At 30.8% G+C, this 14,535-nt stretch overlaps 2 protein-coding genes, 1 long non-coding RNA gene and 1 pseudogene across 5 annotated transcripts; 2 read left to right on the top strand and 2 right to left on the bottom strand.

The window, feature by feature from the left end:
* Positions 1–76: 76 nt before the first annotated feature.
* On the top strand, positions 77–2,651 carry LOC140670990 (solute carrier family 35 member E2A). Its single transcript, XM_072901952.1, has 5 exons — positions 77–845; positions 999–1,250; positions 1,396–1,582; positions 1,664–1,867; positions 1,946–2,651. Exons 1-5 carry the CDS (start codon positions 572–574, stop codon positions 2,136–2,138), a joined length of 1,110 nt encoding a protein of 369 aa, XP_072758053.1. The 5' UTR covers positions 77–571; the 3' UTR covers positions 2,139–2,651.
* On the bottom strand, positions 2,639–5,846 carry Cth (Cystathionine gamma-lyase). 2 transcript variants are annotated; one of them, XM_072901950.1, is made up of 8 exons: positions 5,647–5,846; positions 4,871–5,029; positions 4,018–4,305; positions 3,711–3,845; positions 3,491–3,626; positions 3,263–3,415; positions 2,990–3,155; positions 2,639–2,924 (listed from the first exon to the last, which is right to left on the bottom strand). In XM_072901950.1, the coding sequence occupies exons 2-8, from the start codon at positions 5,024–5,026 to the stop codon at positions 2,780–2,782; spliced, it is 1,179 nt and encodes a 392-aa protein (XP_072758051.1). In that variant the 5' UTR covers positions 5,027–5,029; positions 5,647–5,846; the 3' UTR covers positions 2,639–2,779. The 2 variants fall into 2 exon arrangements, with proteins under 2 accessions (XP_072758051.1, XP_072758052.1); XM_072901951.1 differs by lacking the exon at positions 5,647–5,846 and adding an exon at positions 5,478–5,624.
* Positions 5,847–6,046: 200 nt separating this feature from the next.
* Positions 6,047–9,007, top strand: LOC140670991 (uncharacterized). 2 transcript variants are annotated; one of them, XR_012047656.1, is made up of 4 exons: positions 6,047–6,061; positions 6,393–6,887; positions 6,972–7,086; positions 7,593–9,007. It is a non-coding gene; the product is annotated as an uncharacterized lncRNA (long non-coding RNA). The 2 variants fall into 2 exon arrangements; XR_012047655.1 differs by lacking the exon at positions 6,047–6,061 and having other exon boundaries at positions 6,306–6,887.
* Positions 9,008–9,142: 135 nt separating this feature from the next.
* Positions 9,143–12,173, bottom strand: LOC140671035 (ATPase family AAA domain-containing protein 3A homolog; annotated as a pseudogene).
* Positions 12,174–14,535: the final 2,362 nt, after the last annotated feature.

The following is a 14,535-nucleotide window of genomic DNA, read 5'->3' as shown; positions in this document are numbered from 1 at the left end:
GCGTTACATGTTATATCAATGATGGACGTTATTTCCAGTTGACCAATCGCGCGCTGGCCAATTGCCAGAACGATTTCATTCACCGGTAAATACGTCACGGCCTTGTAATTGTAAGGTGTCATGCGAGAATACGATGACAGTTGTTCTGATTTCTATTACAAATAGATAAAAAGCTACGGCTAATTATAGAAAGAAAATTGAAAATTAGTAAAAAAAACGGAGTGGAAACGCGGAAAAGCAGTGGTCTCGCTTCTAAGGACGAATAATCATAAAAAAAAGAAAAAAAAATAAACAAACAGAAGAGGCTGCAATAACGTTTGCTTAAGAAACGGGAATAAAAACATTCGGCGGAAAATTCGGTTTTTTTTCTTTTGACATTTTTGACATATGTCAAGGAACCAGGTTCGATAACCTAACTTAACCTACGAAACGCGCGAAAGTCGCCGAGGGATAAAAAAAAGTTTCCGCAATATTAGCGCAATGAAGTGACGTAAAAATGTGATTTCTCGCACGCGGTACCTCTCGTAAGCCTTTCGCGCTTTCGCGAGGAAAAAAAAAGAAATAAAACGCGATGGAGAATTACTCCGTGCGTATCAATTATCCGCAAACCGCTCGCGGGGACCCCGTCGAGGACTCGTCTACGTCGCACGACACCCAGTCGAAGCAGTACCTGGATCATGCGAGGAAACGAGAGGACGTGATTGTTTTAACGAGTGACACGAAGGGCGGTCTGTTCAATTCCAGAGCTCTCCTCTTTCTCACCCTCTGGTACGTCTTCAGCGGATGTACCCTCTTTCTAAACAAATACATACTGTCTTACATGGAGGGCGATCCCACTATTCTGGGTAAGGATTATTTCTAGAAAAGAGTACAAAAAAGTTTGTAATAATTAACAGATGCCAATGTCAAGCGTTGTACATTTTTGTAATTGTTAATATATTTTATAATTATTATAAGTAAATAATAAATTAATCTTTTCATTATTTTGTAATATATAGGTGCTTGTCAGATGTTGATGACTGCAATTTGCGGACTGATACAAATGTACTTCCCCTGTGGTATGTACAAAGCGAGTCCAAGATTGATGAGACCACCTGGGTTTTATAAACATATGACACTAGTAGGATGCACGAGGTTTGCGACGGTAGTCTTAGGTCTAGTATCATTAAATTATGTAGCTGTAAGTTTCACAGAAACTATAAAGAGTAGCGCACCACTTTTCACCGTCCTCATCAGTAGATATTTATTAGGTAAGAATTATAAATTTATACATATTTCCTCTGTTATACATAACATACATTATACATATATGATAAAAATTCATAGTATTAAAATATATTAAAATTCTTAATTTTCGATAATTAATTAATTGTATTCAACGTTACATTTTTTTAGGGGAATACACGGGGCTGTATGTGAATTTATCTTTAATACCTGTAATGGGTGGACTAGCATTATGTTCCATTAACGAAATAAGTTTCGATCTCAGAGGATTCATCGCTGCGATGGCGACAAACTTAACTGAATGCTTACAAAATGTGTATTCAAAAATGTTGATCAGTGGTGATAATTTCAAATATACGTAAGTGATATTCAATTTTGTCGTGCGAAATCGTTGTCAATTATAAGAGAGAAGGAAAAGAAATCTTGTCATTATTTTTAGACCAGCGGAATTACAGTTTTATACCAGTTTAGCGTCAATCGTCGTACAAATACCAGTGTCGATATTATTGGTCGATCTACCTACACTCGAACATTCCCTGAGCTTTAAATTATTCGCGGCATTCCTTCTCAACGGAGTGTTCTTCCACTTTCAAAGCATCACCGCTTATGTACTTATGGACTACATCAGTCCTGTAACACACAGGTGTGTAACAATGTCTTTTATCTATAGTAATCAGAATATATTTCTCCCACATGATTTTAAAGCGATGTGATGTTGCAGTGTCGCTAATACTGCGAAGAGAGCATTTCTAATATGGCTCTCCGTTTTATTATTTAATAATCCGGTGACAGGATTATCAGCGCTCGGCACTTCCTCGGTGATCGCGGGAGTATTGCTATACAATCGGGCGCAAGAATATGACAAGATGAATAGAACAAAGTTACGACATTCGTCGAAGATCAACTTACAGTAAAACAATTTTTCAAAGCCAAAACGAATGTTTATATATATATATGTGAAAAGAAAAATGTGTGTTACTGCACTAAACTTGTTACATATTGGTAGTACAAATAATATCCCGAATTTTTATACAATAGTATTTCAGTGGAGAATGTGAAATAATATATATATATTACTAATATCAGAAATATGCTAAAAAAAGACAAAGTGCTCAATTGAAAATTATGTTTATCAAATCTATGAATTTTTGCTAGTTGTATTGTAATTTCTGTGATCTACTAGAAATTATTCTAAAATACGATTATTGTCTCCGAATCTTTAAAAGATGTTTGCACATATTCATACATGCCTGATACAAGACGACACGGGAAATCAAGAGAAATCAGAATGAGTGATGTAAATGTGTCAAAAAATATTTGATTATTGTATTATTGTACTATATAATGTTCCTAATGTAAATCTGACAATGGGAGAAATGTGGAATGTAAAAATATTTGATAAAAATAAAAACTCTTTATATATCGTACGTTTGCAAGTCTAAATTTTTGACGGATGTGTAGATATGATATCAGTTAAACATTAATAGAGTAATATATAAAGTTACATATAATTAGAATATGTATTATTATTCTTGTTCTAATTACGTTTGCTAATTTATTGACAAGCAACTAATGCTTGGTCAAGATCTGCTATGAGATCCTGTATCGTTTCAAGACCGACAGATAACCGAATCAATTGATCTGTTATCCCTAATGCATTTCGCACATCTTCGGATATGGATGCGTGCGTCATAACGGATCTATGTGAAAAAAAATTATTAATACGTTTATAAATACTTAATGTTGATCAATTTTGTGTACTTACGGTAATTCGGCTAGTGATTCGTAACCTCCTAACGATTCGGCCAAAGTGAAGAGTTTTAATGCTTTTAAAAACTTTCGCGCATCACCCTTTAGATAAAAAGAAACCATACCACTGTGACCAGTTGATTGCTTCAGTGCCAGTTTATGTTGCGGATGCGACGGGAGATCTGCAACAATGACATAGATATTTTATCTCGTAGATATTTTATCAGACATTGTTAAGCACACACACACTTATGTATAGAGTCATAGCAAAAATAATATATATATGTACATGGATGAAGCACTCGCTCGACGTAACGATGAGACTCCAGAAACTCCGCTACAGCCAAGCCGTTTTTCATGTGCTGTTGCATCCTGAGTTCGAGTGTCTTCAAACTGCGGTTGACCAAAGAGCAATCAAAGGGAGATGGAACAATACCCATAGCTGGATTCCAAAGATGTTATAAGAAATTATACAAAAAACTTTTAAATAAACTTGAAGAAATTTTTGTCGGTTTACCGTTTTGAATGAATCGTAATTTTTCTGCAAGATCATCTCGACGCATGATAGCAGCCCCCATAACGACGTCTGAATGACCGTTCATATACTTCGTCAGCGAATACACTACTATATCGGCACCGAGTTCAAATGGCTTCTGTTTAGAAAGTGTAATATTTTTGTTGTAGTTTTCTATTTATATATACGTTTAAATATTTTTCTTACAGAATTGTAAACTTACCTGGTAATAACATGTCAAGAATGTATTGTCGACGACTAGGATAATATCTGGACGAAGAGGCTTCAACTTATCAGTAATGACTTTAATGTCCGCAAGTTTCAATAAAGGATTTGTTGGTGACTCAAGCCATAACATCTGAAAATAAAATGCAAAAAATAAAATCATATGTTTAAACCTCTATAACACATTTAAAGTAAAGTCAAATATCATTAAACAAAAAAGTATCGTTCATAAAATAAAGTAAAATATTATTAAATTCAAAAACAAAATCTAGGAGAGAAAAAAAGAATACTATTTTTAAACTAACTTTTGTATTAGGTTGTATGGCACTTATAACATTCTCTGCCTGAGTCATGTCTACAAAGGAGTATGTGACACCCTGAGTGCTTAAACATTTTTGGATGAAACGGTTTGTTCCACCATAAAGATCATCCCCGGCAATAAGATGATCTCCTGCTTTCAATAAAGCAGTAACTGCAGTTGCTGCACCTAAACCAGATGCAAAGGTAATACCATGTTTGCCATCTTCCAGAGCAGCCAGGCATGTCTCTAACACTTTGCGCGTGGGATTGCCACTTCTACTGTAGTCATAGCCCTAAGTAAATTAAAATTCTGTTATAATATTTCTTTGATAACATTTAAGCCTGAATATCTTTTTGTATTATAAATTCTCTGTTCAAACATTCTACAAATATAAAACTTTCAAACGTTTCTTATGAAAGAACTTTGAACAAAAAAAGATTTCATAACAAAATGCAAAGAACTGACAAAGAACTATGGAACAAATTACTATGTTTATTACATTGTTTACTAATTTCTGTAAAGATTTGAATAATGATTGAAATATTCTTAAACTGTCCCTTGAAAATATATTTGCTCTAGTAGTTCATATTTATCTGTTAAATTGTTACTTTTCTTGTTTCCTCTCTCTTAGCTTAATAAAGACAATTTTAGGAGAAAAATATCATTAATCTTTACTTGCCAATTTATGTATAATTTTTATTTTATTAATATTTATATAGAACTTGATGCTCATCACAGTTTGTTAGTTATATAATTGACATTAATTGGTAAAAAGATCAATTGCAGTCAATTAAGAGTTATGTATCGATAGAATCAGGGATAAACTTCAATGAATTATTCATATATTTCAAACTTACCCTGTGCTCACCTGGAGCATCCTGCTGAAATGTTGAGGACATTACCAAAGGTGGCACAACCGATCCATGCGTCCACTGCAATGGATCTTGTCCTGCATGAATAGCTTTGGTAGAAAAACCTTGTGCTTGATCTTCATCTGATGCGTTAGAAGACATGGCCTGTGTTTAACAAACATTTTATTGTAGGAGATAACTCTTTAGTTATACATTATTTTTTATATTATAAATAAAAAAATTATATGGAATACATGAAATAAAAATAAATAACTCAAAAAACATATGATCTAATTGTTAGATTATAATGTATATAAAAAAAAAAACATGATAATATTTAATAATCAGAAATTTAAAATTATATATATATATATATATATATATACACATCAAATGTATTTAAAAAATATATAAAAATACATATAAAAATATATATAAAATTATATATATATTTCAAACTTTTCAATTACAGATAGATTTTAATTTTGGCGGTAAACATATGTACTAATCTATTTTTCTCAGCTGCACTTTTGCACTCGTTTTTTTGCTGTTTGACTCGAGAAACGTTTTTTTAATTCTCATGTAAAATTGCGTTCCAAAATTTACACCTTACCTTTACTTCTTAGAGTAGAATTCGATGAACCAATCAGGACAAAAGAAACAAATTTTTTTTAATTCTTCAATCCAGAAGAAAGTGCGAAAAAGTGCAGCTTGAAATTGCGTAAGAGTACAGGTCTCCTGGTTTCGAACACGTGTTTGAATGATGAAATCAAGAACTTTACCTGACGATGAATTAACAGGAGAAGGTTCTTCAGAAAAACTTTACTCGATCTCGTTGATACTGATTTTGTTGAACGACGTCGACTGAAACGATTTGATCGGTGACAGCAATTTATAAGACACGCGACAATGGCAATGACAATGACACCGTGGCCGAAACAACAAAAAAAGAGTAACGTGTGCAAGTCACACAGTACCAACACTATGGTAGCACCGTGTGAAAAAAATATTCGATATATATCGCGTCATGCGATTTGAGATATCACTTTTTAAAATTATTTTGTATTCATTCACTTATCTTTGAGCTATTATATTCAGATTATTCAAGATTAATTGTAATTGCAACATTGTGTTTGTTTATTAAAGATAACAGTTATAAAAGAAGTGACAAGTTATCTGTTTTGCATACAAAAATAGGTACTGCTTTCATTTAACTGTCTCTTTCAAAAAAAATTTCTTTTTAATTTGACAAGAGTGCGTCAACCTGTCAAGAAGAAATGATAACTCTTACATAATAATTTTATCTAGAAATATATTTCCATCGTGTCGCAGTAAATTATATTGGGCGCGTTCGGGGAGACACTATTAGCGCTAACAGCGTCATTCTATCTTTGTTATTCATTAAAAGTTGAACAAAGATAGAACGACGCTGTTTGCGCTAATAGTGTCTCCCCGAACGCGCCCATTATATACTTTAATATTTTTATAAATCATGATCGTTTATTCCTAAATTTCATTCACATTCCAGCCATTTCATTGGTCGGTTAACTTTGACATTTGCGCACGTGAATCAGTAGTAGCACTGTAATCAAATCGATATTTGAGCGATTATTCGTTATTCGTTTGTCAGCTGTCAGTGTCACTGTCGACTCACGAATCTTTGACAAAGCGTTTTGATAATGATCACGACATCGATGATAAAGACAAACGTGAGTGTACATTTGTAAACTCGGGATTATCGATATTAAATGGAAAAAAAAAGCGTGGGGAAGAGGTGATCGATGAGTGAATAAGCTCAGTGTTTGTTGCGAGTCTCTTATCATTCGTCTCTTTGAGAAACGAAACGCCGAAAAAAAAAAGAGCTAAAACTTGGGAAAACTATTCACAGTTGTTGCAAAAATGAAGAGAGGAGGCATGGAGGTTATTGCTTTGATGATGTTGTTGGTCGCGAAATTGTCTCTCGGAGATACATTTTACAGTCGCGGGGATCCCTGCATCAGATTGTGCAAAAAGGCACCTACTGGTATCTTAAGCATTCCTGTTATTTTTTTTTGTTGATTTAGATGTTTGATTATTTATTTTGTTATTTATTTATATATATTTTTAGAACCTTTACGTAAAAGCCTGCTGTCAACGAGGCTGCGGATTATTTAATCTTGTCGATTTGTATTCTGGATGGGAACCAAATAGTTTGAATGGCACTAGGGATGCTTACGAAGCTTGTACATCAATCTATTTCATTTCTTTTTTTAAAGATTATTTTGCATAAATTTCTGGAAATATTTAAAGAATGTTTTAAATTATAAATTATATTTATATATGTATAATTCAAAAGAATTTTGAGTTCTTTTTATATAAGATTGTTTACATAAATAACATTAATAATATTTTTATAATTTAATATTTTAGAAAAAAATATTACAATAAAATCCGCTTAAAATTGATTAAAATCTGACTTTGTATACATCTTTTTTTTCTTATTTATTTTATTAAAAAAACTATTTTCAATCATTATAATTACATAAAAATGTAAGCACCTCTATTTTTATTTTCAGAAAAGATAATACTTTTGAATATTTAATTCGAATCAATATTTATATTAATATTTAATATTTAATAATAAAAGAAAAAAATACATATAATTATAGAAAGTGTAATAAAAGTAAGAGATCGTGTATTCTTTAATATAAATATATATTAATCTTTATATATCTACGTTCATCACCAGGAGATTGGAATTCGAACAGAACGCGAACGATAGACAGAATCAATTTTCCTTGATTCCACGACGACGGCATGCGTCATGTTCAGTTTGCTCCAAGGTTTAGGGAGAAAGCACATTTACATATACGAAGGAGTCTGGTATTCGCGATATATCCAGAGATATAGACTGGACAATTGGATTTGGAAATCGCACGGACAGCACGCCTACGATTAATTAAGAAGGCGCTATCTTGAACTCGAACTACTTTATGATTAACGACATAAAACCACTCTAATTGGCTTTCACTGTTAGTCGGTACTAAAGCGTTAATAACATCTGGAATGCGCCTGCTGGTTTATATGGATTTGCAATGTACATTCAAATTAATATAAGTAGTCGAGATCAACATAAGAAAAAAAGATATGAAAAGTAAGACAATAATTTTGTAAATTTTCCTCAAGAGATAAACGTTATAGAAAATTTACAAATAATTTGATTAAATTGAAATTTATTTATTTATCCTTCAATTATTGTAATATTATATTAAAATAAATCCTAATTATTTTGATATTGATTTATGCAACATTAAATGTACATTTGTATATATCTCCAATAATATTCGTACACTAATCAATGATATTCCAACAAGTTAAATTTAAAAATAAGGCCTTGATAAATCTAAATATATCGAATGTAAATTAATCACCGCTGTCATGTTCTGTCACATTTTTAAGTAACACGCTATGACATGTTTTGATCACTAGCATCCTTCACATGACGTAAAAAAAATGTCTATGCACATGATTATTTTGAAACACTATTTTATACATCTCAGACGAGTACCAATGAGTCACGACTAGTCTGGAATACTCGTCATGTTATAATGTCACTGGTTAATCAGCATTTTTCATAATCTACATGTCTACTCGATGTCTAAAAGGAACACCTACGGACACTAGAATAATGGCTAAGGACTCACGCTCTTCGTGATTACAATTGCTCCTTTTTCACATAATCTATATGCTTATCAAAAATGCCGATTGTCTTTTTGAATAACATCGATATATACAAAAATTATTTCAAAACTAAGAAACAACCTTGAACAATTGGAAGATTGCGAAAAGTGATTTCTTTCTTTGCATTATATTATGTGCATATTAAATATTTAATATAAGTAAAATATTTAAGTAAAAATTTTTTGTATAAACAAACGGCCATCTTATTTCTTTAGTTAATCTTTCTTTAGCTAAAGCTGGAAACTTGGAAAAAAATTATAATCGGGCAAAGGTTGCAAGAAATTTTAATAATCAATGTTAATTGCAATATATATGTAAAAAGAAAAATGTGTATTACTGCACTAAACCTATTGGTAGTACAAATAATATTCCGAATTTTTATACAATAGTATTTCAGTAGAGAATGTTAAGATAATATATTTACTAGGACATTAAATCTATATATATATATATATGTATGTATGTACATATAGATTTAATGTCCTAGTAAATATAAACATTATATATATTATTTATAAAATAAATATTAGATCATATTTTACATATTATTTGCTTGTATAAATACACATAGAAAAGTATTATTAAAACAATCATTTTATATAAAATGGAGAGTCACTGTAATATATAATTATCAATAATATATAATAATTTTTATATGTACGTTTCATTGTACGTAACTTTGTACTGTCGTCAAAATAGTCTATCTGTAATTAATTGCTGTATTAGTAATGTATGTAATAATATATATAATTTTTCCAGTGTCGTCAAAATAGCCTATTGATATATATATATATATATATATATATATATATATATATATATATATATATATTTATTTCTTGAGGGCCTAGAGCCAAAAGGAAAGACGGAAAAAGGCAGCCGTGCGAAAAAGGGGTACATTCTCCTCCTCGTGTACTCCGTGAGCGCCCCCGTGGCCATGCCTGATATATATATAATTGTGTATGTCAATGGGCTATTTTGACGACACTAGAAAAATATATATATATTATTACATGCATTAAATTATATATGTTATTACATATATTACTAATACAGCAATTAATTGTAGATAGATTTATAGAATTATAAATATGTGTATATATATATATATATATATATATATATATATGAAACTGAGTATCACGAGTAATTGTAAATGAAAACTACAAATCAATAAATATTAAACGTTATAAAAAAAACTTCTTACTTATTAGCAAGAGTGTCATTTAAATTTAATGATAAATTCAGAAAAAAACAACCGATCGATATATATATATATATCGTGAGGGGAAGTGAGTTCGCTTCTGCGGGTAGTATAATTTTAATTTCTCTTGGAATATATTCGATTGATTTATTTTTTGAAAAAAATTCGGCTTCATTAATAAATAATACTAATCCATTTTTGGACGTCTGCGACCAATCAAACAACCTGCGAACTCTCTCCCTACCCGCAGGGGCGAACTCACTTCCCCTCACGATCGCGTAATCCATGCCAGAGTACTCTGCCAGTTTCTTTGCGAACATGGTCTTGCTGGTTCCGCGCGGACCGTGTATCAAGATGTATTTGTAGACGCCACGATTATATTTAGTTTCTGTTGTCGCTGTCGCGATCTTGTGCAGCTTCTCAGCAACGTTCGACGCGACGATAATATCAGAGAGGGCGTCGGGATTTTTTTTCTTCAAATTCCTTCTTTTTTTTATACTTTTAATTGGATTTTTAATAATATCATTACAATGATTTTGGATGTTTCCATTACTAATGATGATTTATCAAAGTAAAGGTCTATTACACGTGACACGTTGTGAAGTGTCCTCTTAGCTAAGTATACCCCAAAGCCTGTCAATATGACGTTGCGTACTGCAATAAGCATCTTGTCCCAGTTTTCCAGAACTGCTTTGGGTCCCAACATTATTAGTGAGCCCGCTGTTCTGAAAGATATAATCAATTATATTATTATATATATATATATATATATATATATATATATAGTAAATTTCATATTATATAATATAAATAAATAAGTATAATATAAAATAATTATGAAATAAAAATTTAAATAATTCAGCTATAATAATTATAAAATTAAATTTACAATATTACAATACTATAATACAACGTAAGCAATGTTGACCGCTTACCTTACAGATTCCAAACCAGGAATCCTTGTAGCCTTCATTTGATGGTGTTTTGCCTCTTCTTGTCTTGCCTCTATGATTTTCTTTCTTTCCTCATTCTCCACTTGCTTTTGATCAATCTTAAGCTATTCAATACTGGCTTCATATTTTTTTATTTCAGCCTGCAATTCCATTTGTCTTGTAGTTTCTTGCATTTTAGATAGATCTAAGGCTTCTCTTGCATACTCTATAATTAAAATATTTTATCATAAGTATTTTATAAAGAATATCTTTAACATTTTTAACAATTAACAAATAATATAAGCTCAATTTATAACAATGTCAACTATACTACAATGATAATCAACTATATATATTATAATTTCTATAATATTCAAATTAGTATTACTATTATAGAAAATCACTTTAGTAGAATTTATTTTATATGTTCTTTCTATAAAATATTGAAGCAAAAAGAATATTAATTAATTTTTTTAAATAACATTTACATGTAATTAAAGAAAAATATGTGTGCAAAAAAATCTCAAATAATAAAGTTACAAATAACAAATATATAATTACTAAGAAGAAAATCAATATTTTATAATTTCACAAAGAATATCGTTGACATTTTCAGTTACCAAGTAATATAAGTATAATTTAAAATAACAATGGAATCAATTATACATAATTCCTAAAATTATGTATAGCACAGTGTTATAGAAAATCATTTTAATAACGTATATTTTAAATATTCTCTCTATAAAATAATAAAACTAAAAGGATATTAATATTAATACCTTTTGCAATAACATCTATTTATAATTTAAGAAAAATCGTGTATACGAAAAATTCAAAATAATAAAGTTACAAACAAGTATATAACTGCTAGGTAGACAATTAATAAATGACGACATTGTAATCAATATCATTTACGAAGATCCGTATCTTGGACGTTTCGGAAAAATCTTCATTCGCCGAATCAATCGGTGAATTCACCGCGGAAAATTGCGTCATCGCGCACGCGAGGTATCCCTCTTCGAGCATCCTAACCTCCAAAACCGTTCGCTTATTAATTGCATAATTGCACGTGGAATTGCATTTCGCGAGAAATTATCAAGAAGAAAGCAACATCTTACGGGATCGTTCGAGTTCCTTGGCAGTCAAGGCGACTGGTTCCAGGATGACCGAGTCGAAACTGTACGGTTCCATTTGGGAGTTGCTCATCCTCAACGGAGGGCCACCTCCTGCGGATGGCGGTTGTCCGACGAATTACGAGGAATCCTCTGTGGCGGCTGCGAATTCCGGTAGCCGAATAACCATGACATTTTTTCCTCTGTCTCAACCGGCGTGCCTTTAACAAGGTTAAGATTAAGCTCGCACGCTTCTCGTTCTCCCTTGCACGTGCGACGTCTTCGGAGCTTGTAACTGTGCGCTGTCACCTATAACGGTATGGCCGGGTCTACAATAGCTGTAGTAAGCCTTAAGTCATAAGAAATGAACCAATCACATTCATTAAGGTGTCTTTTCATGCTGACATCACGTGACCAAAAATAAAAATACCAATTCGTCAATTTTGATCACGTGATCTGTTTTGACGCCAAAAATGAGCGTCGAGCGTGAGCATGAAAAGGCACCTTTATTCTTCTCTAAAGTCAATTGTAATTGGTTAATTTCTTACAGCTTAAGGCTTACTACATTTATTGTAGACCCGGCCTAACGCTCGGGCTCGGATCGATCACCTCAAATATTTTATATTATTTATAATATTAAAATACAAAACTTATAATAATTATTATTACCTATTATTTTACTTGAAAAGAGGAAAATAACATTTTTAAATCAATATTGTACAATTATTTGCCTTTGCACATAGTTACACATCGTTTGTACTATTACATCAAAGAAATGTTATTTATTATATAAATTATAAAATGTAGCCAATAAGCTATTTAATTTTTATCAGTAGTAAACAATATAATTATGCACAAACGCGATTCCAAGCCTATATTTATATATTTCATTAGTACATATTAAATACACAGAAAGGTAATGAAGATTCTATCAAATTTTTTTTTCTAAATTACTTCAGTAACGCAAAAACATATTTCCAGATTTTTGTCGATAGCTATTATTATGTAATTGGCACTTTAGTACTGTTATAAAGAAAAGAGAAAAATTTATCATTAAATCTAAAACAAAAATATATGATATAGCCATTAGAAGAGTTCAAACAATAAAACATCAATTCTTTGATTTTATAGAAGAAAAGTTCATCTCCTTCTGATGATCGAAGAATCAACTATTATAATCGATAATATTTATAATTACTACAAAATGTTTTATGGATTTTTATTTATAACGTATAATTTATATGTTTTGACGAGGAACTATTTATGTTAATCTATTTATAAAAGAATAATGGATTAGGGGAACAAAATTTAATACAATTTAAATAAATGATTAAATAAATTATATATAGATATACACAAAATATTTTCAATATTCTCTGATTTAATCTCTTGATTATTGAATTTTTTTCTGAATTTATTATTCTTCCGATACTTCTGATAAAAGTCAATAATCAAATATTATTAAAACTACTATTATATATTATATATTATAAATAAATATCCAACAATTTTACTGTAGTTGTTATAAATATTACAAACTCTCACAACACTATCAAATCTTGGATCATCAGTTACACTGATTGTTATTGAATAGAGGTTGTTGCATTATACTTAAAAGACTCATCAGATCATTACTTTAATTAAATTCTTATTATAACCGGATTTAACTACTTGCAGAATTCAATCAAGATGACTACCCGCGATAAATGTGCCAGTAGAATGATGATGGCAGTAACATTGCCCGGGTGAAGTCAACACTCGAAATCTTCTGCCGGTTCTCATTGTTGCTAGGCAAAGCATTTTCGGTAAACCCAAAGGGGTGACACTAGAATCATTTATATTTTTTAGTCATTTTATAAATTATTAAACATTTGAGTAAAGTTTATAAATTTAATTTTTAATCAATCTTAGTGTTGCATACCTTCTAGATGACCGCGTTACATTTATATTATAAATACGATGTTTCAATTCAGTCGTGCTGGTTATATCATTAATATTATTGTAATAGTCCTCACACGACGAGTGTGTTACCTTGGAGAAATTATCGTATTCCATCTCATCGTCCGAATACTCCCGTTTGTACTTCCGGTTGTACAAATCGTCGTGGTTTTTATTCATTACTTGATATGAACAGGAGAGTTCCTCGTGCGCGCTTAAATTGCGTCGATTGTGCCAAAAAGAAATGACCGAGTGTGTCAAACCATTAATTTTCTCTGTAAAATGATTATTGTCAAGAATTGTCCCCTGATGATTTCTCTCGCATAGTTTTGGTTTCAAATCGGAAAAGTACCTTGCAGTAGTTTGTTTGCAAAATAATAAAATTATAAAGTTCCTGCATTTTTTTCATTAATTTTTCGCAAAGTCGCATCTTTATCATTGAACGGAAATATGATGTTGATGTGTATTTATATGCGTGTCCATTTCCATTCAAATTTCCATTGGATTGAGAGACCAGCTTGGCTGGTTCTGTATTCGCTTTTGAACTGCTTGGCCCATACATATGTTGTATTCCCAGCATTACAAAATGCACTGCAAAGAAAAATTAAATAAATTCATCAAATAACAAATCAATGTTAATATTCTAGACAGCATAAAATATTTATAATAATTATTTAAATATTTTATAAATATTTATAAAAATATTTTATAAATATTTATAAAAATATTTTATAAATATTTTTAAGATTTTAGATTGAATAGATC

This window comes from Anoplolepis gracilipes, chromosome 11 (genome assembly GCF_047496725.1).
Source record: "Anoplolepis gracilipes chromosome 11, ASM4749672v1, whole genome shotgun sequence".
NCBI classification, from domain to species: Eukaryota; Metazoa; Arthropoda; class Insecta; order Hymenoptera; family Formicidae; genus Anoplolepis; species Anoplolepis gracilipes.
The sequence above is the reverse complement of the archived record's forward strand: the minus strand, read 5'-3'. Positions and strand labels throughout refer to the sequence as shown.

Coding starts and splice junctions, on each gene's coding strand:
- LOC140670990 (XM_072901952.1), top strand. CDS start 572: ATGGAGAATTACTCCGTGCGTATCAATTATCCGCAAACCGCTCGCGGG. Junction 846..998: donor GGGCGATCCCACTATTCTGG/GTAAGGATTATT, acceptor TGTAATATATAG/GTGCTTGTCAGATGTTGATG. Junction 1,583..1,663: donor GGTGATAATTTCAAATATAC/GTAAGTGATATT, acceptor CATTATTTTTAG/ACCAGCGGAATTACAGTTTT.
- Cth (XM_072901950.1), bottom strand. CDS start 5,026: ATGTCTTCTAACGCATCAGATGAAGATCAAGCACAAGGTTTTTCTACC. Junction 3,416..3,490: donor ATTACGATTCATTCAAAACG/GTAAACCGACAA, acceptor TTTGGAATCCAG/CTATGGGTATTGTTCCATCT. Junction 2,925..2,989: donor GAATCACTAGCCGAATTACC/GTAAGTACACAA, acceptor TTTTTCACATAG/ATCCGTTATGACGCACGCAT.